At 40.6% G+C, this 26,421-nt stretch overlaps 1 protein-coding gene across 6 annotated transcripts in view; it reads left to right on the top strand.

The window, feature by feature from the left end:
- Nucleotides 1–26,421, top strand: part of Ttbk2 (tau tubulin kinase 2) — a 113,882-nt gene that overhangs the window by 24,477 nt on the left and 62,984 nt on the right. For 3 of the 6 annotated variants that reach the window (XM_059261215.1, XM_059261216.1, XM_059261220.1), the window contains exons 2-4: nt 1,475–1,548; nt 3,812–3,947; nt 8,881–9,028. In XM_059261215.1, coding sequence (XP_059117198.1) covers nt 1,475–1,548; nt 3,812–3,947; nt 8,881–9,028 — 358 coding nt within the window. Of the gene's footprint in view, nt 1–1,474; nt 1,549–3,811; nt 3,948–8,880; nt 9,029–26,421 lie in introns of those variants that run through there. The other 3 variants (XM_059261217.1, XM_059261219.1, XM_059261221.1) reach the window with 3 other exon arrangements.

Here is a 26,421-nt window from a genome sequence, read left to right as displayed (position 1 = left end):
TCAATAATTCTCTTGAAAATAGTGCTATTGCTCTGACTTGTGTTCATGGTGTTAGTCTTACTAAAAAATGAGTCCAATATAGTTGTTGACAGCATTGGTTTTATAGCCATGCTATATAGTTTTTCAGCTATCTCTGATGTAGAATTGAAAAGGAACTGTACTCATGCACTCTGAGAAACTATTGCCTCATATAATTGAAGCCTGGTGTATTGTTACCTGTTGCTGGACATATCTGACTTTCTACTCCAAGTTAGCCTTCAAGATCCTCCTGTCTCAGCCTTAGGATGTGTGCCATAGTGCCCATTTCAACCATTTATCTCACAGTGTCTATGGGTCAGCACTTTGAGTATAATCCAAGTGGGAACATTATCAGGATGGGTTATGGGCAGTAGTCAGGGTAGGCTGCCGTCATCATGGGGTAAAACAAGGGAAGGATCCAGGTTTGTTCTGATGACTGATAGAAGGTTCTGTTTCTTGTGAGTTGTTAAACTCATGGGACAGTTCCTTGCTAGTATTGATACCTTAGTTTTTTACAGAAGCTTCTTTCATTCTCTGCCAGGTGGTCCTTTCCATGGGGTAATAGGGCATATGGTGGCAAGCAAATGGAGAGACAGAGAGGAAATAACTTTCGTCACTTTTGCTGTGTTCTTTTAATTAGAGGCAAGAAACTAGATCCAGCTAAATCCTCAAGGGAGGAAAATGATCAATAGCAGGAGATAGAGATAATAGAGAGTTATTTTAGAAATATCTTCATTGCCAGGCAGTGGTGGTGCACACCTTTACTCCCAGCATATGGAGGTAGAGTCAGGTAGATCTCTGTGCGTTAGAGGCCAGCCTGGTCTACAGAGTGAGTTCCAGGACAGCCAGGGCTACACAGAGAAACCTTGTCTCGAAAAACCAAAAAGCAAACAAACAAGTAAGCTTCTTCATTTGGTTTGGTTATCATTTAGGGAGTCTAGATTTTCCATGTTTTTGTAAGTGGGACATGTGTGTATTCTTAGACTAATTTCAGAGTTCTGAAGGACTATACTGGCAATACCATTTTATTTTGTGCTCTTCCCTTAAATTTAGAGTGAGGTAATGAAAATTCCTCTCTATAGTATTATCTAATAATCTCATTTAAAGTGTAAATTTATGTATATATAGATACATATATATACATATATATATGTATATATATCTATATATATACATATATGTATATATATCTATATATATACATATATATATAGGCTGGCTTCGACCTCACTATATAGGTGTGGATGGCCTTGACCTTCTGATTCTCTGCCTCTACCTTCCAGGTTCAGGGATTATGGGTGTGTACCATCACTCCCTAGTTAAACTTTATTTTTTGTTGTGCTAAAGTATACATGTTTGCTTTCTTAAACATTTTGAAGTAAACAGTTCAATATTGTTAAGTGTGTTTGCTAATTAACTTTCTACCTCAAACTGAATCTTTTTTCCCCCTTCTCAGAATTGTAAAACCAGTAAGATCAAGTGCCTATTGAAAGAAACTCACTCTTGGCTAAGAAGAGAAGTAGGAACTAGGTTGGTATTGCTTATACTTAGGAATCCTGAGAGGGGATGGCTAGAAATTGATGTTAAATTTTTTAAAGTTACATTTATTTGTGAGTGAGTGAGTGTGTGTGTGTGTGTGTGTGTGTGTGTGTGTATGCGTGTGGCACTGCCCATGTGTGACCGTCAGAGGACAACTTAGGAGTCAGTTTTTCTCCTTCCCCCACATGAGGCCTGGGTATTGAACTCAAATCGTTAGCCCTGCCTGTCACTATAGAGCCATCTTGCTGGCCCAAAGAAGAGGGCATCAGATCCCCTGGAGATGGAATTACAGATAATTATTAGCTTCCATTTGGGTGCTAGGAAATGAAAACTCATGCACATGCGCGCGCGCGCGTGCACACACACACACACACACACACACACACACACACTAAACAAATTAAAAAAAAATCAAACCACATATCAGAGAAATTGTCTTTCAGAGTCTGGACAGATTCTAATATAGCCCAGGTTAGCCTTGAACTTGATATGTAGCTGAAGGTGGCCCTTGTCTGGTTTCCTTAGTGTTGAGTGATTCTGACAGTATATGGCCAGTGAAGGCTAAAATGTCTGCTTTCCCGCCCTTTACTGAAAATTTGCCTACTGTTATGAAGAATCATTTCATTGCTTTTTGACTTAACTTCCTTGTTCTTTTCTTTTTCTCTTTTAAATTAAAGCAGTTTAATGAACTCAACATTTACCTCTCTTTTACATAAAAGGCAGCGTACCATAAACCATTTCCTCATCTTGCCCTTTTCTGTTAACATGTTTGAATTAGGAGGACAGCTCAGTTGGTAAAGCGCTGGCCTCAAGCACAGGACCCTGGTTTATATCCAGAACCCACGTGGAAATGCTGGGCGTGGTGGTTCTTTCCTCGGAACCCCGCTGCTGGGGAGGCAGAAACAAGGATGCCCGAGGCTTGCTGGCCAGCCAGTCTAGCCTAATCAGTGAGCTCCAGGGCAGTGAAAAACTGTCTCAAAGGTGATGTTCCCAAGTGTCTTAGTTAGGGTCACTATTGCTGTGATGAAACACTATGCTCAAAGCAATGTGGGCAGGAGAGGGTTTATTCAGCTTATGCTCCCACATCACAGTTCGTTATCAAAGGAAATGAGGCAGCAACTCAAACAGGGCAGGAATCTGGAGCTAGGAGCTGGTGCAGAGGACATGGAGGAATGTTGCTTACCTCTTGCTCCTCATGGCTTGCCCAGCCTGCTTTCTTATAGAACCCAGGACCACCAGCCAAGGAATAGCACCACTCACAATAGGCTGGGCCCTCCCCCAGCAATCATTGATCAAGAAAATGCCTTACAGGCTTGCCCTACAGCTGGGTCTTATGGAGGCATTTTCTCAATTGAGTCTCCCTCCTCTTTGATGACTCTGGCTTGTGTCAGGTTGACATAAAACTAGCCAATACACTGAGGATGACATCCAAGGTTGTTTTCAGGCTTCCACGCATGCAACATGTTAAACATCACTCTGATATTTTTCTCTTTTATTCATGGAGTAAGTTATAGTTCCATCTTCATTAGGCTGTGTGCTTTTTATTTTCTACGGGTATATTATTCTTTTACTGTTTTTCTTTTTTTAAAAAACAGTATCATGTAGTGTTTTGTCACAGCCTTTTTCTGCCTACATAAAGAATCCCTATGCATTTGAAGTGCATCTTGTAAGATTTGGGTGAGATTTCTTAGCAGGTAAAGGAGCTAGCTGCCACTCCTGACGACTTGAGTCCAGTCACTAGAACCCACATGGTAAAAGAATAGAACTCACTCTTCCAAGTTATCCTCTGACTTCCACTCGAGCATGTACCAACACACACACACAGTCACACACACACACACACACACACACACACACACACACACACACACAGAGGTATGCATGTGATGTAAATAAATAAATGAATGTAATAAAATAGTAAATGTTATTAGCTTTGATGATATTAAATTATATTCTAAACCTATTAAACTGTAAGCCATTGCCAGGTCTTGTAGGGCATGCCTGTGATACAGTTAATTGGGAGGCTAAGCAGGAGAACCACAAGTTCAAAGCCATCTTGGATTACAGAGTGAGTTCAAGACCAGTCAAGTTCAAGATCATGTATGTTACTCAGTTTTTCGAATGTAGTTGTAGGAGGTCCCCTACCCTTCTGAGGAAGCAATTAATGTATATATTAATTCATCAATAAGCTTCTTGAGGCTAGAATGTTATTTGTGTTAATTAGCTCTGCTGCTGCTTTTTTCTTTTGTTTTAGATTAAATGGAAACCACCCTTGGGAGCTAGATGCCTGTGTAGCTGTTTTACCACGTCAGTGTTTGGCAATGAGTGGGGGAGGAGAGCAGCCAGACATCCTCAGTGCTGGAGTCTTGGTCAAAGAAAGATGGAAAGTGGTGAGTGTATAGAACGGAGACAGGAAAGAGGTGGTGGGGGCGGGGACGGGGATGGGGGACTGGACGGTAGTAAGTTTTGGTATTCTGATAAAAGTAGCATTTTTAAAGGACCAATACCTACGTTTCTTATTTGCCTAATGCAGGTGTTTTGACTTTTATTCCTATGATTAAGTTTTATTTATGCTCTAATTCTTAGGCCCGCTTCATAAGTTCCAAGTTCTCCTGACCTCCCGTAGCTAATATCATAAGTAAGAGTTTGAGAAAGAACAGATTAAGAAGAATGTGACAGTACAGTGAAGTGCCTTTTCTTTCCTCATCTACAACACTAAGAAAACTTGTGGTGGATGGTAGGGGTCACACCTTTAGTCTCAGCCAGGCGGGTCTCTCTGAGCTCCAGGGCAGCCAGGACTACCCAGAGAAACCCTGTCTTTAAAAAAAAAAAACTTGTAAGTGTACATAAAATAGACAGATGTGATAAATCGCAGCATACTTAGACTCAGCCTATGGTTTCTGGTTAGGATGTTTAACCTTGTTTCTCCTCCTAGAATATTTTGAATAGTTCTTACATCATTATGTATCTGTAAAGGATAAGGACTTATTTTTAAAAAGTAATCACCTACAGAAGTTTTTGCTTTTGTTTTATGATACTAGCAATTGAATCAAGGCTTTGCGTATTCTAGAGCCGTACCCTTAGAATTTTTTTTTTTAATGAATGCTTTTGTGAACTTTCACTAGTAGGCCTATAATGTGTTATTATATATCTTTTTATGATATAAATAGACATTGATGAGCATTGCCTAGGTCTGTTAATTCATTAGAGATTACAGATTGGTCATATTCAGTTATTCTTTCATTTATTAACAAGTATATCTCTAAAGACTTACTATCGTTCAGTATTTGATTATTTGGAGATACAGTTTAATTAAGAAAGCAAAGTAAATGATTATTTTTTCCCTTAGTTTCCTAGCATCCTCCAAGTGACCACTGAGGTTTTTCTTTTTAGCGTGGGACACTGAAGTGTGAGGGCTTTGGGTGCAGTGTAGTTGGTGGGAAAAAGTGGTGAGGAATGGTAAACAAGATCTGCCTTGTATGGTTCCCTTGTCCTGACAATTACTGCTACTATATTTACGGAACTTGTTCCCCACATTTGGGAGGAGGATGGCATTTTTGTAAGAATTCTTAATTGTTTTTTGAGACAGGATTTTACTGTGTAGCCCTGACTGTCCTGAGACTCACTCTGTAGACCAGGCTGTCTTTGAACTCTTGAGTGCTGGAGCTCTTGAGTGCTGGAATTCTGTAATTGTTAAGGATGGCATCTTTTGTGCATACATCTACACATACATACAACCCCCCTGCTTCTACACACAAAAGGCTGGTGTTTTAATCATTCATGGTTATATAACAAACTATATTAAACAGTCATAAGATAATCATCTTATTTTGTCTGCAGTTTTATAGATTAGTAATTAGGGGTGAGAGCTCGAGAGAAAGCTCGTTCAGTAAAGTGCTTACCACACAAGCCAGAGGACCCTGAGTGATCTTCAGCAACACAGAAAAACTGGGCTGGAAAGACAGCACAGTTGTTAAAGCACTTGTCTCCTGCTGGATGGGGTGGTATGTGAGAGACAGAGACAGGAGGTTTTCTGGGGCTTGCTGGCCAGCCAGCCTAACCTTATTGGGGAGCCCCATCCCAGTGAGAGACCCTGTCTCAAAAAGCACAGGGGGTGCGTGCGCGCGCGCGCACACACACACACACACACATACACATACACGGAAATTAGGGGCAAGTTTACTTGGGTGGCTTGGCCATTAGTTCTGGCAGAATCGGTTGTGTTAGAGAATCTATTTCTGCATGGCTTCTTTACTCTCTGACCTGATGCCTGGGGCTTGTTAGCGCTCTCATTCTCCCACTTGGTAGTTCATTTTCTTTGGAATCTCCTGTCCCTATGACTTCTGAAGGTAACCACACTTTCTAGATTTGGTTTGCTTTTTTAAGAGATAGGAAATAGAATCTACCAGGCTGCTTAAGGTCTCTCTTCAGAGCAGGCATAGTGTCATCGTCCTATTGTATTGGTTAATCAGTCATAAGAGCTACTCACATTTAAGGAGTTCGGAAAACAGACCTTATGTCTTTAATTTTATTTTTAATTTTTGCCAGTACTGGAGATTGAACCCAGTGCTTTGTATATATGTCCTAGACAAGCAGTCCTCTACCACTGAATTACACCTCCAGACCCTGCCTCTTCACAGGGAAGTGTCAAGGCCACATTCCTTGCTCAATATGAAAAGTCTTCTGTACCTAACATTAAAGAAGAGGAGGATGAAAGATAATGTAGTGGATATCGTTAATGTATGTGCCCTCAGAGTACTCTATTACTCGTGAGGTTCTTTTTAACTCAGAACTAATGAAGATATTGTAGGGCTTTGTCAAGATTAAACAAATTACTGTTCTACTGTAGTTGAAATGACATTAATAGGAGTAGACTAAGGACCCAAGATAGATTTTTTTTTTAAATTCTGACATTTATTTGAAGTTCTTTTGTGTCATCAAATAATAAGCCATCAATCAAAATAATAAAGACATACCATTAGTACTTATTATGATTTTTTGTTTGTTTGCTTTGAAGCAGAGTCTTATTTTGACCAGTTTTTCCTGAATACCTGGGCTTAGGTATCCTCTCAGCTTCCTCTTTGAGAGCAGCTTCCTTTTTGGTTTTTTGAGACAGAGTTTCTCTGTGTAGCCCTGGCTGTCCTGGAACTTGATCTATAGACCAGGCTGGCCTCTAACTCACAGAAATCTGCCTGCCTGTGCCTCTGGAGTGCTGGGAATAAAGGCTTTTAGTTTTTAAATTTACATTAGATTTTATTTAGTGGACAACATATAAAGAACCACAAGTACCAGCAGAGCCCTACAAAGAGCAGCACCCTTCACTGTCTAGCTCACCCCATAGTTCCTTCTCGTCACCAAACAAATTTAAAATGACTGTGGCTTAAACATGAAAAACAAACATCGTAATTAAGCTGTAATTTATAGTTAGGAAATTAAGCACTACATGAAGAAATGGCTGACTCCCCAGGGGTGACCTTGCCTTAGGGGAGGTGGGAATGGGGGGTAGGAGGAGGGAGGAGGGGGGGGATCTGTGGCTGATATGTGAAATTAAGTTAATTATAAAATAAAAATATTAAATAAGGCCAGGCGGTGGTGGCGCACACCTTTAATCCCAGCATTCAGGAGGTAGAGCCAGGCGGATCTCTGTGAGTTCGAGGCCAGCCTGGGCTACCAAGTGAGTTCCAGGAGAGGCGCAAAGCTACACAGAAAAACCCTGTCTCGAAAAACCAAAAAAAAAAAAAAAAAAAAAAAAAAAAAAAAAAAATTAAATAAAAAAAATAAAGGATCTGGAAACCACAAGGGAAAAAAAAGAAATAGGTTGTGGCCTCTCTTTGAAGACACCTCCTCCTGTGGTGAGGCTGGACATCAGCGGTGGGAAGTTAGCAGCGTGAAGCTGGATGTGTGTGGTGTGCACTCCTGGAACCCGGCACTTAGAGGTGCAGGCAGGAACATCAAGAGTTCAGGGTTACTGTTTGAGGCCAACCTGGATGAAACCCCAGTTTAAGAAAACAGAAAACCTCCCAGCATGGTGTGGGATACCTTTTTGGCCAGCCTGGTCTACATAGTGAGTTCCAGAACAGCCAGGGCTACATAATAGAGACCTTGTTTCCAAAACAACAACAAAAAGTTACTCAACATGACTTAAAAGTCAGTGATAAGCCAAGGTATGGCCTGATAAAATTACTAATTGAAAAAGTAAACAAATAATTTTCATAGAAATTCAGATGAGAAATTGGCCTAAAGGTCTGGGCATGTAGTTGAGTTGTGTAGTGCACAAGGCTGCATGTGCTCCCTGCATCACGGGAGGAGAAGGAAGGAGAGCATGTAGTTGAGTTGTGTAGTGCACAAGGCTGCATGTGACCCCTGCATCACAGGAGGAGAAGGAAGGGGGAGTAGAGCATAGATACAGTCATCACTGCAAATGGCCAGTGGAGAAGAAAGAAGGACGGAACAAGAGCATGGGCCTCTTGGAAGGTTTAGGATTTTGGGCCTCATGCTTTTAGTAATAACTCCCTACATTACCTCACATTACGTTCTAAATGTTTGCTTATATTATAAGATGACATGGCTTCAGGAAGTGGAAAACTGGTTTCTTGCTGCATCTTGCGTAAAGCGTATCACCCACCCCAGATTTTCAGAGCCCTTTACAGGTCTAACTGTGACAAGATTTTAGAACCTGTTTATGATACTCCAATATTCTGATGTTCTCCAATTAAGTTAGCGTTTAAGGTGTTTGATGAAAGCGTGTTATTTGAAGTGTAGATGTGTGGCAGTGTTTGCTCTCTGAGATAGTGTGGAACCCTTCTTCACTTGTTGTGTGGATCCTCCTAGTCCTGCCTCAGAGAGGAGAGTGGAAGGGTAGGTGCTGGCTGCTTATCCCAGTCTTCAGCCTCCCTCTTTACCCATAGACAAGCTTGGTTCTATGTAAGATTTTAAATGGCAAAAAGATTTCATTGATTAAAAAGTCTGCAAATGAAATTAGATTAAAACTAATCTGGCTATTGAAGGGTATTTGTAGGAATCATTTCTTTCAGATACTGTGTTTTTAATGACAATTTTGATGCTAGCTATAGACCTTTAATAATTGTTTATAACAGAAATAATTTCATTCGTTTCTGTAGAGAAATCTGTAGAAAATGTTGTTGATATCATCTCCCGCATTTGTTTTCTTCTTGCTGTATAAATGATTTAACAATATTGAAATCATTTATCATAAAGTAGGAATAGTAAAATTATATGTTTTCTAAGTGTAAAAGGTGAATTGGCTTCCAGTTAGAATCTTGGAATAATTTTGAGTGTGTTCTTGTTCTGTTTTCTGTGCAGTTAAGAAAGATTGGGGGTGGGGGCTTTGGAGAAATTTACGATGCCTTGGACATGCTCACCAGGGAAAACGTGGCACTGAAGGTGGAGTCGGCTCAGCAGCCAAAGCAAGTTCTGAAGATGGAGGTCGCTGTGTTGAAGAAACTGCAAGGTAAGCTGCTCCAAATGACTGTAGTGAAGTTTTGTCTGGTAGTTTATGATTGCTTTAATCTTCCCTGGTTAAGTTCTCTGTATTAACGGACTGCTCTGGTGTCAGCTAGGTATGAACATGCTGAGTATGTTTGTGTTGAAAGCTCTATTATATAATAGAAATATGTGATTGCTAGAGAAATTGGGAATTCCTTTTCACGGTAAGGATGAGAGATAATTAGAATCACCTACTACTGCTTTAGAAAGTGTTGTCCTAAATCCACTATGGTAACATTTGAATATTCCTTTGAGCCAATCATAAAAACCTCTGAGACATTTCTGCACTTGCCTTTGTATGTTAAACATTCTTGAATCACATCATGGAAGCTATCTTCAACTCATACTGCAGGATGGGTTAAAATGATAAGTAAGGCTTTGTGTGTTCCCACTAACTTTAGTTTCAGAGCTTAGCTCATCATTTTTGAAGTTCATCTTACTACTACTCAAGTACGTATACTTTTACTACAATGACAAATCATTCTGGTGCCAGTCTGATAGTCATGCAAAACCCTGAATGTGTTGATAGTGTCTCGTCATCTCTATTTAATGTGGTACACTGGTATTACTGATATTAAAGATACATAAGGTTGATGACCATTGTTCTTTGTTCTAAGATTTCCGGTTGTCCAAATTCCTCTACCAGTTGTTTAATTGGATTGTAATGTAATGCTAAATAAAATTATAAATTTTTCAAAGTTGATTTTAGCTCAGATTTAGTTTTCCCATGGCACAGTACATCAGGAAGATAGTAGACCACTCAGCCCCCATTGCCCCTGCTAAACAACAAAGAATCAGAAAAGGAAAAATAGAGAAAAGAATGGCTCTTTTGTCGTCGTGTCGGGTGTGCCCCCCCATCCCCTTTTCTCCCCTGGTTTTTCTCAACTCAGTGTGGAAGCCACAGAGAAGTGCTGCTGGGATTGCCTCCTCCAGGGCTGCACAGAGTCTGGGGGATCTCCTCTAACACTGGCAGAGCCCGCAGGCCATAGGTGATCAGCAGAGCTCGGCCTGGCCAGTGCCGCTTCACCGGTCTCTCTCTCCTCGGCCCCAGGCCGTTGTCCTGTGAGACAGGAGATACTGCTACAGCTCTTTCAGGACTTCTGGCTACTTTGGCCTTGATTTGCTTAGGATTCCATGTGATCCTAACTTAAAGATAGGGCTTAAAGATAAGTTTAATACCTTTTATGGGTAAAACTTGCTGGAGTTCATTTTATGAGAAACTGATGGACATTTGTGCTCTTTTCAGTTTATCCTTTTTTTTTTTTTTTTGAGACAGGGTTTCTCTGTGTAGTTTTGGTGCCTGTCCTGGATCTCGCTCTGTAGACCAGGCTGGCCTCGAACTCACAGAGATCTGCCTGGCTCTGCCTCCCGAGTGCTGGGATTAAAGGCGTGTGCCGTCACCGCCCAGTTCAGTTTATCATTTAAAAGTTACTGTCTAAATGTTTTTCTTGTCTGCTTATCCGTATATGAACCCTATTCTTCAGAACTCCTTACTTTCCACAGATGGATAGGTTTTTAATCTGGTCTGTATTTCAGTGAGGTTGTCCTGACCCTCTTCTTTTGCCTCCTGCACACTTCGGCCTCACAACTTCTTTGTTGAGAATGCTCAGCATCTGGACCTTTGGAGACTTTTTTTGTGGTGCTGTGCTGTTCTTACTTTGCTGGTGGCAGGGAGTGACTCCAGTGTATTAGACAAGTAGAGGCTAGCCTCTTAGGAGATTAGTCTCCTGTATCCCAGGCTGACCTTACCTATTGTAGCCAAGGATAGCCTAGAACTTCTGATCCTCCTGTTTCCTGTCTCCTAGGTGATGGGATTACAGATGAATGCTGCTATACCTGGCTGACCATGGCAAAAAAAAAAAAAAAAAAAAAAAAAAAGTTTCTCTGGCTAGAGCTGACAGCAGCCCTAATCTGTAGGTGTAAACATAGTTGCCTAGAGGGCAACTTGACTAGCACACCATTTAGCAAAACAACAAGAGTAGCTTCCCAACTAAGGCTTATGACCTCCATAGCCACAGGCTGGGACCCAGTTTATAGTACCAGATGTGAATTCCTTCCTGTGGAGTAGGCATTAAATCCAATCTAAAGTTTTGTTATATAACACAGTTCTTAAGAAATTAATTATAAAAAGGAACCCTTATAACAAACTTGCCAGTTTCAGCACTGGTCTCAGCCTGCCTGGCCAGTCGGTGTTATTGCCCACGGGCTCCATAGCTGGGTAAGACTGCTGATGACAACTCTCCTAGCAGCCTGCCAACTCCTGGGACTGTGAAGGCTAGCTAGCAGGGAGGAAGCTTTCCAGCCCAGTGCTGGCTTGATTTCCCTATGTCTTGTGCCCAAAGCTAATGACATCTTCAACAATAAGGGCTTGCCATCTAGTTCTACTGGGCAGCTACCAGTAGTGGCAATAACTTGTACTGCTTTGGGGGTTTTAGGAGCCTCTTTGACCAGCAACTTGTCAGGAGGTAGCTCATCCCTGGCACTGGGACTTTTATTTAATAATCATGGTTTGGGGGAGCATCTTTATTCCCTCAAAACAGGAGAGGTTTCTCCATTTAAATTCCTTAACATTTAAAAAAAATTTTTTTTTTGGTGTGTGTGTGTGTGTGTGTGTGTATGTTTGAGAGAAAGAGGAAAGAGAGTGAGAGAGAGAGAGAGAGAGGAGAGAGAGAGAATATTTGCATGTGTGTGTTAGTACTCACAGCGGACAGAAGAGGTATTGGATCCCTAGAACTGGAGTTAGAGGTAGTTGTAAGTTGTAAGCCACCTTATGTGGCTGGGGACTGAATTCTATCTAGTCTGATGCAAGAGCAGCTCTCAACTCTTGTAAGCCTCATTAAGTTGTGGTGTTTGTTTGCTTGTTTGTTTTTGTTTTTGAGGCAGAGTTTCTTTGTGTAGCCCTGGCTGTCCTGGAACTTGCTCTGTAGACTAGGCTAGCCTTGAACTCATAGAGATCCTGCCTCTGTCTGCAGAGTGCTGGGGTTAAAGTTGTGTCCCACCACTGCCTGGTGAAAAGCGTTGGTGTTCTTTGAAGGTCTGATAAAGTTTACCAGTAAAAACAGCTAGACCTTGTCTTTTTTTTTCAGTTGGGAGATTACATTTCAGTCTCACTGTTTGTTATATCTGTTTAAATTGTCTCATTTTGACTTAATTTGGCATATCATATGTATCCAGAAATTCATTCCTTTTAGACTTTCCAATTTATTGACATTATGCTTCCAAGGGAAGAGCTAGTGATTTTCTGAATTTCATTGGTATCTGTTGCAATAGCTCATTTTTCATCTCCAAGTGTATTATTTACACCTTTATTTGGTTAGTTTGGCTAAGACTTTGACAATCTTGTTTATTTTTTCAGTGAACAAACTCTTTGTTTCATTGAGTCTTTGTATTTTGTTTGTTTCAATTTCATTAATTTCTTCCCTGCTTATAGTGACATCTTTTTTGTCTACTTATTTGAGATTTGATCTGTTCTTTGATTTTCAGGTCTCTTAGGTATATCATTATTTATTTGAGCTCTCTGATTTCATAATCTAATCCTTATAGGATTACTTTTAGGAATCATTGTATATAGGATTCATTGTATCCCACAATTTTGTACATTATAGGATTCATTGTATCCCACAATTTTGTACATTATAGGATTCATTGTATCCCACAGTTTTGGTGTGTTGTGTTTTCATTTTTATTTGATTTGGGGAATTTTTAATTCCTTTTTGATGTCTTCAAAGGCCCATTCATCATTCAATAGTGTGTTGTTTAATCTCCATGAGTTTGTTTCAGGGGTTTTCTTGTTTACATGTAGTCTTACTCCGTTGCGTATGATACAAAGAATTATTTTAGGGTTTTGTTTTGTTTTGTTTTTTTGTATTTGCTGAGACTTGCTTTGTGCCTTGTTTTAGAGAAAATACTGTGGGCTGCTGGGAAGAACATGTGTTCTGTAGCATGTGGATAGAGTGTTTTATAGAGGTTACTTGATCTCCAATGTCATTTAATTCATGGATTTCTCTGTTAGTCTGTGGGGAAAACATGGCAGTTGGTAAGAGTGGGGTATTCAGGTCACCCACTGCTCTTGTGCTTCAGTTAATCTGTGGCTTTGCATCCAATATTGTTTTATGAAGTTGAATCCACTGTATTCAGGGCATTTGCATCAGGAGTGTATGTCTTCTTAACGGGCTGTCCCCTGATCTTCATCTTTCCTCACTAAGTTAGGTTTGAAGTCCATTTTGTTAGCTATTAGAAGAATAACACCTGCCTGTTTCCAAGTCCATTTGATTGAAATTTCATTCCACTCTTTACCGTAAGGTAGTGTCTGTCAGTTGTGTGAGGTGTGTTTCTTGGAGGCAGCAAATACATGGCTCCTGCATTTGATCCAGTTTTCTTGTCTGTGTCTTGATTGGGGATGGAGACCACTAATACTCAGAGTTACTATTGGAAGGTGTGTATTGATGGCTCTCATTTTGTTGATTTCTGCAGTGATCTTTTCTTATGTAACTACTATCCTAGTGTTCTTTTATTTCATAGATGGATTTGTTTTTCCTTTTCAGTTTGAAGAATTCTTCAAGTATTTTCTGTAGATCTGGCTTAGGGTCATAAATTCCTTTAGTCTACTTTTATCATGGAAACTTTATTTCTCCTTCAGTTACAACAAATATCTTTATTGGGTGTAATAGTCTGGATTGGCAGTAGTTGTCTTTCAGAACTTGAAATAGGGCCAATGAGATGGATCAGTGGATAAAGACATTTACTAGCTTGATGACCTGAGTTCAATACCAGAGTCCCACATAATGAAAGAAGAGAACTGACTTCTGCAAGTTGTCCCCTGACTGACACACACATGTCCTGGTGCTCACACACATTAAATAAATAAATGCATTTTTTTTTTCAAGACAGGGTTTCTCTGTGTAGTTTTGGTGCTTGTCCTGGATCTCACTCTGTAGACCAGGCTGGCCTTGAACTCACAGAGATCCGCCTGCCTCTGCCTCCCGAGTGCTGGGATTAAAGGCATATGCCACCACTGCCCGGCAATAAATGCAATTTTTAAAAGGATGAAAAAATAACTAGAAACATATCTGTCCAGGTAGTTCTCCTGACTTTTAAAAAGTTGAACAGCCGGGCGGTGGTGGCGCACGCCTTTAATCCCAGCACTCGGGAGGCAGAGGCAGGTGGATCTCTATGAGTTCGAGGCCAGCCTGGTCTACAAAGCGAGTTCCAGGAGCAAAGCTACACAGAGAAACCCTGTCTCGAAAAACCCAAAAAAAAAAAATAAAAATAAAAAAAATAAAAATAAAAAAATAAAAAGTTGAACAATCTGCAGTTAAACAATTCTTAGTCACCTGCCTTTATATTGGCTTGGTTTCTCTCTTGCTGCATTCAGTATACTTTCTTTGTTATAATTTAATATGACACATAAGGTTTTGGTTTTGTCTGATACCCAAAATGCTTCCCATATTCAGATATGGATTGGCGGATCCTTTCCTAACTCTGGAAATGTTTCTGTTTTTTAAAGATTGATGTCATTTATGTATGTGTTTGTGTGGGAGGTGCTGACAGAGGCCAGATGGTGTTAGAGCTGGAATTTCAGGTGATTGTGAACCACCCAACATGGTTGCCAGGAACCAGTGCTGCTGCTCTGCAAACCTAGCAAGTATTCTAGCCACTGAACTGTCTCTCCAGCCCATTTGGATTTAAAAAAAAAAAAAAAAGGATTTTGAAATGGCTCAGCTATTAAAAACACTTGTTGCCCGGTGGTGGTGGCGCATGCCTTTAATCCCAGCACTCGGGAGGCAGAGGCAGGCGGATCTCTGTGAGTTCGAGGCCAGCCTGGGCTACAGAGTGAGTTCCAGGAAAGGCGCAGAGCTACACAGAGAGACCCTGTCTAGAAAAAAACCATGAAAAACAAAACAACAATAACAAAACAAAAAGAAAAACAAAAACAAACACTTTTTGCTTTTATACAGGACCCCGGTTTGGTTCCTAGCACCCATATGGCAGCTCATAACTGTTCATACTCCAATTCCAGGGGATCCGGCCTTCTGACCTCCATAGGTGCTGACCACACGTGCACATACATACATGCAGGCAACACACTCATAGAACTAAATCTAAAAACACATTTCCTATGTCTTTGTGGCTTGATTATTCTTCTGTGATTTTTAGCCACAGATTTGATCTTCTCACCCTTGTCACACATGTCCTGGGATTCCTACTGGAACCTTGGGATTATTTTATCTTTGTTCTTGTTGGATGGTCCAGTTCCTCTGCCTTGTCTTCAGACTCATGCTCTGTCCTCCCCTTCATCTACAGAGCGGCTTGTTTGACTACTTTATTTCCCTAGATCGGATTTTTTTTTTGTCAGCATTTCCTTTGTTAATTTCCTCTTTCGTATCTTACATTGCCTTCCTTACTTCATTCAGCAATGTGTGTTCTCAACCAGGAGCTTATTTTCGTCTTTGAATATATTTACTCTTTAGAGCTGTCTGTCTGGGACTACATTTTAGAAGTCACTTTCATTAAATGCCATCACTGTAGGGTTTTTGGAGGAGTTATGTTGTCTTGGTTTTTCTTGTTCCTCATGTTGCTGCACTGGGCTTTACACATCTAGAGTTATTGCTTTGTGTTAGACCTGAGAAAAAAACCATTTCTGTGACTGTCTGATTAAAGCAAGCTGTATTTAGAAGTATACAATGGACTGGCCAGACCGACGACTGCCTCCCACTAAGTCAGAGTTTCCGAGAGCAGCTCCTCACTGGCTTTTGAGGTCCCTTCTATGGGACAGGGCTAGGGTTGATAGAAAACAGCTTTCGGGGTTGGGGATTTAGCTCAGTGGTAGAGCGCTTGCCTAGCAAGCACAAGGCCCTGGGTTCGGTTCTCAGCTCCGGAAAAGAAAAAAGAAAACAGCTTTCAAGATAACTGGCTTTTAGCACATGTACAGACAGGTAGGGGACTCAGGGCTCAAGGCTGCCTGTGGGGTAGATAAGTGCAAGAATCCATCATGTGGAAGAGGAGTCCTCAAGGTACCAGGGAAGATACATTTTGTAAGGCAAAAGGGCAGTCGTATATCACAGGTGCAGGAGTTTTGCAAGGCAAAGGGGTGAGTATACATCATGGGGTCACAAGTTCAGCGTAGATTAAAAACCATGGTTTATAGGATACATTAGGCTTAGGAAACAGAAACTTATTCTTGTAAAGCCTGCAGACTTAACAGTGTATAATAATGTGGCTCCTGCTTTGGTTCTGCATTTGCTTGGTTTAATTTTAAAGTCAGCTGTATTATTTCAGTTGGAGTATTTGCAATGTTCACATAGGATTTGAATGTGATAGAGTTGAATGTTCAGGAAATAGTTCCTCAGTCCAAGATCTCATTCTCTGAGTAACTAAGTGGGAGAGGCACCATGGCTGATACTTATGAAATGTAGATGTGACACTTGCCAGTTACTAACAGTGGCCCCTTTGACTTCAATAACTGTTCGATAAACAGCCAAGGATAGTATAGATTATACTCAGATTTTAGTGGGAGTGAAGTAGGGTGGGTGAGGATAAGGATTAAGTATTAAATGGACTTGGAAAAGAAAAAATATTGGGGTATGTAAAGTATGTAGGAAGGGCAAGTTGGATACTGCTAGGATCCATGGATTTTAGAGACTGTTAGAGCTATGGAATGTTATAATAAGAGACACAAAGCATGGAAAAAAGAAGATGTAAGAGTAAGTGAGGAGGGTGGCCAGGCAGTGGTGGCGCACTCCTTTAATCCCAGCACTCAGAAGACAGAGGCAGGTAGGTCTCTGTGAGTTCCAGGCCAGCCTGGTCTACAGAGCGAGTTCTAGACAGCCAGGACTACACAGAGAAACCTTGTCTCAAAAAAACAAAAAAACAAACAAACAAACAAAAAAAATAGAGGGGAGGGTATATGAGATGTGGCTGAAGAGTAGAGTACAGTAAAGAATGCCTTAGAGTAAACTGGGTGAGGAAACAAACAAGAGTCTGAAAACCCAACAGAGCAATATACAAACAAAAGGCAAAGCCATCATGAGACATACATGCAAGGGTGGAAATTAAGTAATAGAACATAAGAATAAAAGTACTTAGGAAGTGAATTCCTGGCACGGCTAGGCTGAGTTGGAAGGTGAAGTTCTCCGATCTCTGTCTCTGCAGGTTCCACATTATGTTGTGTGCTGGAGGGACAAGTAGGAGCTGTTGGTCTGTGCAGCCTGGGTTTTGTTGGAGTTCTAGTGTGTAGCGGGGAGGCCATTTCCTAGTAGTACCCCCATCCCTGCCCCCACCCCCTTTGCTCTTCTGATCCTCAGGTCAGGTGTGTATGAGGAGCAGCTCTTCCCTTACAGTTCTGCTACTCTCTTAGGCAGCTTGATTCTGTTAGCAGTGAGCACGCTAGGATCCTCAGCTTTCCTGCCTGCTTCTCTATAGGAATCTCCCCCTTGCTCACTAAGGTTTTCTACAGACCTTGTTTCTTGATGGATACAGCTGGCACTTTCCAATTTGTGGGTTGTTTTGATTTGTTTGTTTGAGAAATGGTCTCATTATGTAGACCAGGAACTCTCCTTGTAGACTAGGCTGGCCTTGACCTCACAGATATCTACCTGCCTCTGCCTCCTGAGTGCTGGGATTATAGGCGTGTGCTACCACCACCTGGTAATAATTTTTATTTATTTGGGAATTTGAGCTTTTTTATTTTTGCATATAAAAGGGCCCAATATTTGGAGGAATTTAAAGTGTTGTAAAATTACTTAATACATCTTTTTGTCAAAGGGAGTCATCTTAGGATCTTTAACAGTTTATACATTGTTCATTTGCTTCTGTTTGTTATGAAATTGTATAATATAAATGTAGCAATAATTCTTCAGAACTACCCTGGGGAGATGGCTGAGTGATTAAAGCTTGCTGGGAAGGCATGAGGACTGGAGTCTGGATCCTTAGAACTCACGTAAACTCCAGGTGGGTGTGTTGGCCAGAGTAGGCTGGGTTTGACTGAGACATCCTGTCTCAATGAGTAAAATGGGAGAGCATACACACGTGTGAGCATACATGTGAAAATGTACATATACACCTGTATACCATACACATATAAAAATGTAAAAGAACACGTATTCTGTAGATAGATTTTTCTAATTCATATGTGTGTTTTCATAAAAATTTCAAAGTAATGAATTTTGTTCATTTAAAAGTCATTATGTTAGGGGCTGGAGCGATGGCTCAGTGGTTAAGAGCACTGACTGGATCCGGATTCAATTCCCAGCACCCACATGGCAGCTCTCACCTGTCTATAACTCCAGTTCCAGGGGAGCCAACACTTTCACACAGACATATATGCGGGCACAACACCAAGGAACATAAAACAAAAGTAAATCATTAAAAAAAAATCAGTGCCTTAACTCGGTGAAGAACTAGGAAGTTGTTTGGCCTTTCTGTCCTGTATTAACTGTTGTCAGTGATCTGCATGGGCTAAGTACAACTGAGAGTGTTCTATTTGTCTAGTCCTTTGATGAGGCCCTGAGAATGACTGGAAAGTTTCTCTTTTGCATTTTCTAAGAGCAGGCAAAGACCTTTTGTTGTTTAATCTCGGGGCCTCTGTTTCCCTCCCCTTTCTCCTCTCTTCCTATGCCCATTCTTTCTTTTGGTAGGTCCTGCAGCTGCCCTGACAGGCTTGCAACTTGCTCTGTAAACCAAGCTGTCTTTGGAGCTAGAGTGAGTCTCCTGCCTCTATGTTCTGAGTGCTGGGATTACAGGAGTGTGCTTCCACACCTGTCAAACAACCCTATTACTATCAAGAAATAACAGAGTAAATGCAGTTGTTTGCTAGCTAATTGTATTCTTTGGTGTAACAACTGGAAATTAATCTTACCCATGTAAGTATAGGGAAAAACTACATTTTTCCTTGCAACCCGTAAAGAAAACCATGACTGTGTTTTGGTTTGGGGGATTTTTTTCTTTAACTTTGGTATTGTGGATATGACAGTTTTAACTTTTACTTTTGTCTTATGTGCTACAGAGTGTAAACTGAGCTAGTTGAGAAGGAACGCTCCTCTTACAGAACAATTGCATTATTACTCTGCTCCTGCTGCAGAGTGTGACTCCTTCCTTTCCCCAGTCTTAAGACTAGAAAAACTAGAGCTGGAGAGATGGCTCAGTGGATTAGGAGCACTGGCTGCTCTTTCAGAGGACCCAGCATCTACATGGTGGCTCAAGCATCTGGAACTTAGTTCTAGGAAATCCAAGACTTTTTTTTAACCCATTGAGCACTGCGTGGTGTGATACATATATATACATGTAGGCACAATGCCCATACACAAACAAATAAAATAAAAATTTAAAAATAAATAAAAGAATATAAAAATATGACATGAGTAGATTAAACCATTGCTCTAGTAAGTGCAGAAGACTGCCTAGGAAAGTTCCAAAGGGACCTCATACCTCATTGTAGCCTTTATTCTTTTATAAATCTCTAATCTGCTCTTTTGATGTATATTGTTTCCCTCTTAAAGTTATTTTCACATGTTCTTGTTGATGTTTTTCTTTCTGTCAAAGGGTATTAGCAGATCTCTGAGATCTTTATTTGTTCAGTCTAGTCTTGTAAACGTTATTTTATTATAATTGTGTGCCTGCACGCTCGTGAGGATAGAGTGTGATGTCAAGAAGACAACTTCTGTGGAGTCAGTTCTCCTTTTCTACCTTCTGCCCTTCCATGTGTTCGGGCTTGAGCGGCAAAGTGCTCCTGTGCACTGAGCCATCTCGTAGACCCCTTCCCTTTTTTTCTTTTCTTTCCTTTTATCTTTTTGTAATAGGGTTTCCTGATGTCCAGGCTGGTTTCCAACTCACTATGTAGCTGAAGTTGACTTTGAACTGACTCCCTGTTGTTCGCACATCCCTAATGCTCAACTCTCAGGCATGTGCCACCATACCCATTTTAGTGGTTTGGTTTGGTTTTGCTTTTTTGTAATACTAGGGACTGAATCCTTGACCTCCCACATGTTAGGTAAATAATCTACTATTGAACTGTATGGTATGCCTTGTCCCCAGTCTTTCTTGTAATTTTTACTTGGAAACAGAGTCTTGCTAAGCTGACCAAGCTGGCTTTGAAATTGTGATTCTCCTGTGTCGGCCTTCCAAGTAGCTCCAATTATGAGCTTGTAATTTTTTTATTCCTCCCTTCTTTTGTTTTGTCCTCTCCTTTTTTCTTTTTCTTGTGTCTTTAGAAAAATATATATTTGAAAAGCCTAGATTATTTTAAAGAACAGATCCATTTCCTCTAATGGAATATTATATATATGTTCATTTACACATATTTATATGTGCTCTTGTGCTTAAAGAAAGTATACTATTAAGCTCTCCAGGCTTTTGAAATAGATAGGTTCAGGGGGATAATTATCATTTATTTTTTTTCCTTTATACCTTTTTGTGCTTAAGAAATTAAAAAGAATAATGCAAGCCTGTTTCTTTCATAAGAAGTTGTAGATGTAGCTCAGTGATGAAAGTACTTGCCTACCACATGTAATGCCCTACACACACACACACACACACACACACACACACACACGCACGCACGCACGCATGCACGCACGCACGCAGAGCTAACAAGACTACAGTGGTAATTACAAATCATCATTTATACCCTTACTCTTTGTCTTCTCTTTAATTTTTTTAATGTTTTATATTATAGAATGTCAATGTTAACATATTAGAGCCGGGCGGTAGTGGTGCACGCCTTTAATCCCAGCACTTGGGAGGCAGAGGCAGGCGGATCTCTGTGAGTTTGAGGCCAGCCTGGTCTACAGCGTGAGATCCAGGAAGTGCAAAGCTACACAGAGAAACCCTGTCTTGAAAAACAAAACAAAACAAAAAAAACAAAACAAAAAACATATTAGTAAATGGTAGTGCTATGCATTGCCTAGCTCTTGCCTGGCTCTGTGTGGTTACACACACAGGGGAGTGGACAGCGTGACCCAAGAATGACAGTGAGGTTTCATGGGGCCTGAGCCCCTGGCATCTGTATTTTTAAAATAAAAACACAACTGCAATCTTGGAAATTGAAAGGAAAAAGAAAATGACTTATGCAGGACCAATCTTTAACAAGTCATCCTGAAATTAGCATTGCCCCTTCCAGCCCCTCTCTTAATGAGGACTTCCAGGATCATGTTGAGCAGCATCATGCATGTTCATCTGGATATCTTGTAACTCTAGAGTGGGTTTGGGAATCTTAGTCTTACATTTTCCCTCACTATGACCAGAATGAAGAGAGTATCTATGCAGCAAGGGCTTTTAATATTGAATGTCAAAGCGCTCATTCAGCTCTAGACAAACTGACTTTCAGAATCTTAGAGAACTTAGTTTTTGCTTCTGTAAAGAAGGAATAAGTAAGTGGAAGTGAAAAAAGAAGGGAGCTGGGATGCTGGGAGCTTTGGAAGCAGTGTCTGACACATTGATTGTGCTGGCCAGTAGGATGGCTTTTTATATTGCCATTTGATTTTTTTCACTGTGAATCAGACTCACAAAAATCAACAAGTTGGACTGAATATATCGTATTCACAATAGAAATTTGAGAAGCATATATAAGTAGGGCTGGGTTGTATCTCAGTAGAGTGCTTGCCTTGAGTGCTCAGTGGCCTCAGTAGAAAGTCTTGACAAAGATACAGAAGACCTAAAGAAGAACAGAGTAAGATGTGTAACACCGAGAAATACACTGTCAAATGAGAGTCTCAGTGGATGGGACCAGTAGCAGATTGGACATGACAAGTGAGAGTCAGCAAATTTAAAAAGGTATCAGTAGAAATTAATAGAAGAAAAAGAGGTTTAAAAAATGAAAGGCCTTGCCAGGTGGTACTGGCACACACCTTTAAACCAGGACTTGGGAGACAGGTAGATCTCTTGAGTTCAAGGCCAGCCTGGTCTCCAGAGTTCTAGGACAGCCAGGGCTACACAAAGAAACCCTGTCTCAAAAACCTTAAAAAAAAAAAAAAAAAGAAAGAAAGAAAAAAAAAAAAGAATAGCCTCTTTGACCTATATAAGAGTACCAGAAGATCAAGATTTGTATCACCAGACACTTGGGATAAGAAGATAATGAGTTTGGAGTAACAAAAACATGAAAAAAACAATTGGGCATGGTAATGCACACCTTTAAACCCAGCACTCAGGAAGCAAAGGCAGGCAGTTCTCTGGGAGTTCAAAACCAGCCTGATCTACATAGCAAGTTTCAGGCCAACCGAAGCTACACGGTGAGACCTGTCTCAAAAAAAAAAAAAAAAGCCCTGAAAAAGAAGAAACTGGTCAAAATGGTGTGTGCCTTCAATCTCCAGCATTTAGGAAGCAGAGGGAGGAGGATAATGAGTTTGAGGCCAAGGAGATACTGTTTGAAGAAAGTAAAACACATAAACAAAATCAAAGAAAAATATCATTTCTGTTGTATATAAATCTCAAAGAATCCACACACTTTTTTTTTTGAGACAAGGTTTCTCTTTGTAGCCCTGAACTCACAGAGATCCACCTGCCTCTGCCTCCTGAGTGCTGCGATTAAAGGCGCGTGCCACCACCGCCTGCACCAAAAAAAAAAAAAAAATTACTGAGTACATAATTTAGCATAATGCCTCACTCAGACCACAGAGAGCAAACATTTTTTTTAGCAATGAACAATTGAAAACTGAATTAAAACACAATTCCAAAAAGTATATATAAAATTATCTGATCTTAGGTATGAAGTATAAAATACTGTTAAATGAGTCAAAGGCGGCCGGAATACTGTTAAATGAGTCAAAGGCGGCCGGAATGGTGGTGTTTGCCTGTGATCCCAGGACAAGAGAGGCAGACCCAGGAGTTCAGACTTAGCCAGCCTGGGCCACACAAGATCCTGTCTCTCAAACAAAACAGAGCAAAAACAAGGACTCAGAATAAATAATCTGCCTTCCTCTCTTTTCCCTTTTCAGGTCTTGATTTGGAGCTCAGACTGCCCTTGAACTCATTTTGTAGCCTATGCTGGCCTCAAATTCATGATACACCTACCTGTCTCCCAAGTGCTGTAATTACAGATGTACATCTGCCGCATTGGGCTTCCCAGAAGCATTTTTAGTAGAAAGGCAAAGACCTCGAATTGCAAAACAATTTAATAAATTAAATTAAACTACAGATAAGATTTTTTTTAAAGATTTATTTATTATGTATACAGTGTTCTGCCTGCATGCCAGAAGAGGGCACCAGATCTCATTACAGATGGTTGTGAGCCACCATGTGGTTGCTGGGAATTGAACTCAGGACCTCTGGAAGAACAGCGAGTTCTCTTAACCGCTGAGCCATCTCTCCATCCCCACAGATAAGATTTTTAAGTGCTATCACAACAATAAAACTGAATCTGTGTGATAATACATAGCATATTAGCTTGGTTGAAATAGTTCACAATATAGATGTATTTGGAAGCATTGCATTTATACAAGGTATTTGTCAATTAAGATATGTAAGTATAAAAAGGAGGAAAATGTTTTAAAACAATGCAAAGCATAACCAAGATTTTGTTGGCAAAAGGATAGACATTACAGATAAGTGGAAGAGAGAAGGGATTTTAAAAGTAGACCCATACAGGAGTCGTGGTGGAACTTAAGGCCAGAGAGTTTGTCTAGGAATTGCAAAGCCTGAGATCATTCCAGCACTATAGCCAATCAAATACAAAATAATGAACTTCAGCCTACCCCCCCCCCCATTATATAAGAATAAGATGAATCATCTAAACGGGTTTTTTTTTTTTTAAAGCTATACAGTATTTTGTAGAAAATAGGAGAAATACTTTATGATCTGATTTTGATGAGGAGTTCATTGGATGACAACAAAATCATGACTCATAAACGGAGGGAAAAAAATGGTGAATTAAGCCTGGCGGTGGTGGCGCACACCTTTAATCCCAGCACTCGGGAGGCAGAGCCAGGAAGATCTCTGTGAGTTCGAGGCCAACCTGGGCTACCAAGTGAGTTCCAGGAAAGGCGCAAAGCTACACAGAGAAACCCTGTCTCGAAAAACAAAACAAAACAAAACAAAACAAAACAAAACAAAACAAAACAAAACAAAAAAATGGTGAATTATACTTTGTTAAATGAAAAGATTTGCTTGCAAGATGCCGTTAAGGCTGAAGCCAGGATGTGGCATGTTGGCACACACCTGTAACCCCTGCACTTTGGATGCTGAGGCAAGAGGAACAAAACTGAAGGCAAGCTCAGGCTGTGTGATATGTTTGAGGAGGCCAACCTGGGCTGCACAGTGAGAGCCTGACACTGTCTCAAACAAAGGGAAAGAAAAAGCAGGTTATGGACAGGGAACAAATGTTTGAAAATCATGTTTTTATAAAGGACTGATTGAATATATAAAATGTCCTGAAAATGCAACAGTAAGAAAAATATTTTAATGAATAAAGGTAATAGATGTTAGTAGGTAAATTTAACGATACCCAGTAGAAAACTGGCTCAGGAAAAGATGTTTAGTGTAACTAAACATAAGAGGAAACAAAGTGGAATGCTACTGCACACCATTAGAATGGCCTAAGTTAACAAAATTCTTTGAAGATAGGACCCCATGACTTAGTTTTTTTCTCCTGTGGCAGAGAGAGGTCTTTGGTTTGGTTTGGTTTAGTAGATGCTAGATAGACAAGAAAACTATGGCTAGTTTTTGCTATTTCTGTGGCATTCCAGCAGAACAGTTTTACAGAATTAAAAGCTGACTTTTAGTTGACCTGGGATTTATTACTTTATCTCAGAGCTTTCCCAATACTGGATTTCAGAACTTTTTTCTTCATTGTGTGTGTGTTTGTGGTATGTGTGTACAGATTTGTATGAGTACACCCGCCTGTGTCAGCCCATGTCAGAGACAGAGGACACTGGATGTCTTCCTCTTTCACTCTTCATTTACTTGAGATGTACTCTCTCACTGAACCTGGAGTTCACTGCTTTGGCTAGGCTGGCTCACCAGCAAGCTCCCAGGATCGGTCCTCTTTGCTCCCTAGTGCCTGGAATTTTTTATATAAGTGCTAGGATTTGACCTTGGGTCCTTACTGCTTGCAGAACAAGCACTCTTAGCCAGTGAGCCATCTATAACAGCTTCTTTTCTTGCTTTTAAGATATTAGGAACTGGCCGGGCAGTGGTGGCGCACGCCTTTAATCCCAGCACTCGGGAGGCAGAGCCAGGCGGATCTCTGTGAGTTCGAGGCCAGCCTGGGCTACCAAGTGAGTTCCAGGAAAGGCGCAAAGCTACACAGAGAAACCCTGTCTCGAAAAACCAAAAAAAAAAAAAAAAAAAAAAAAAAAGATATTAGGAACTGGTCGTGGTGGCACATGCCTTTAATTCCAGCACAGAGACAAGTGACTCTCTGAGTTCAAGACCAGCCTGGTGTACAAAGAAAGTTCCAGGACAGCCAGGTACACAGAGAAACACCATCTCGAAAAACAAACAAACAAAATAAAAACAATTAGAGTTATTTATTTATTTTTGTGGATATGTGGGAAGGGTATATATGCATGTGCCACAGCATGTATGTGGAGATCTTAGCACAGTTTGCATGAGCCAGTTCTCTTTATCACTTGAGAGGTGGAAGCATGAGGCCAACCTGTATTTATGATTCTGTCTTAAAGATAAAAATGCAGATCCTGGAGAGAGAGCTCAGTGGCTAAGAGCACTGGCTGCTTTTCCAGAGGACCTGGGTTTGTTCCTGTCACCCACGTGGTGGCTCCAGTCCCAGGAAATCCAAGCACTCTTCTGGCCTCCATGGGTCCCAGGCACACATGTGATACACAGACAGACATGCAGGCAAAACACTCACACTCATAAAATGAAGAATAAATACATCTTTTAAAATTAAGTAAGTCAACAAAAATATGAAGACTTGGAGCAGTGAGGAGGATTTTATTACTACTACTTGCTTTCAGTGATATAGTTTGGGCATTGTTTTTCATATCACAGTTGAAATCTGCATAACTGGAAGCTGCTGTCCTATCTAAAGTCTCTATTGTAGCTATCTGAATTAAGGGTACTTATTTTATTTTACTTTTGTTTGACATATCAGTGATCATTCTCTCAAAATGTGATTGCTGTTTTTTAAAAATGTTAAGCTGCACTGGTTACCATGCGGAAAGGTCATGCATGAGGCAGAAGCCACAACAAAACCTAGTATCAGAGTTTTATTAGGAGGGGGAGCAAAAGAACTAGGTCTGGGGAAGAAGCACATGCAGAGAACAGAGAGAAAGATAGAGGTAGTGGGGGCAGGAGAGAACAGAGAGGAAGGAGGAGTCTGTTGTGCCTGGCTTTTTAAGGATTCCCGTGAACATGCGTACATGGCCTTATGGAGCTTCGCCATGCATGCGCTGATTGCACGCACTGATG

This window comes from Peromyscus eremicus, chromosome 4 (genome assembly GCF_949786415.1).
Source record: "Peromyscus eremicus chromosome 4, PerEre_H2_v1, whole genome shotgun sequence".
In the NCBI taxonomy this organism is placed as follows: domain Eukaryota; kingdom Metazoa; phylum Chordata; class Mammalia; order Rodentia; family Cricetidae; genus Peromyscus; species Peromyscus eremicus.
This window is presented reverse-complemented; position numbering and strand designations above follow the sequence as displayed.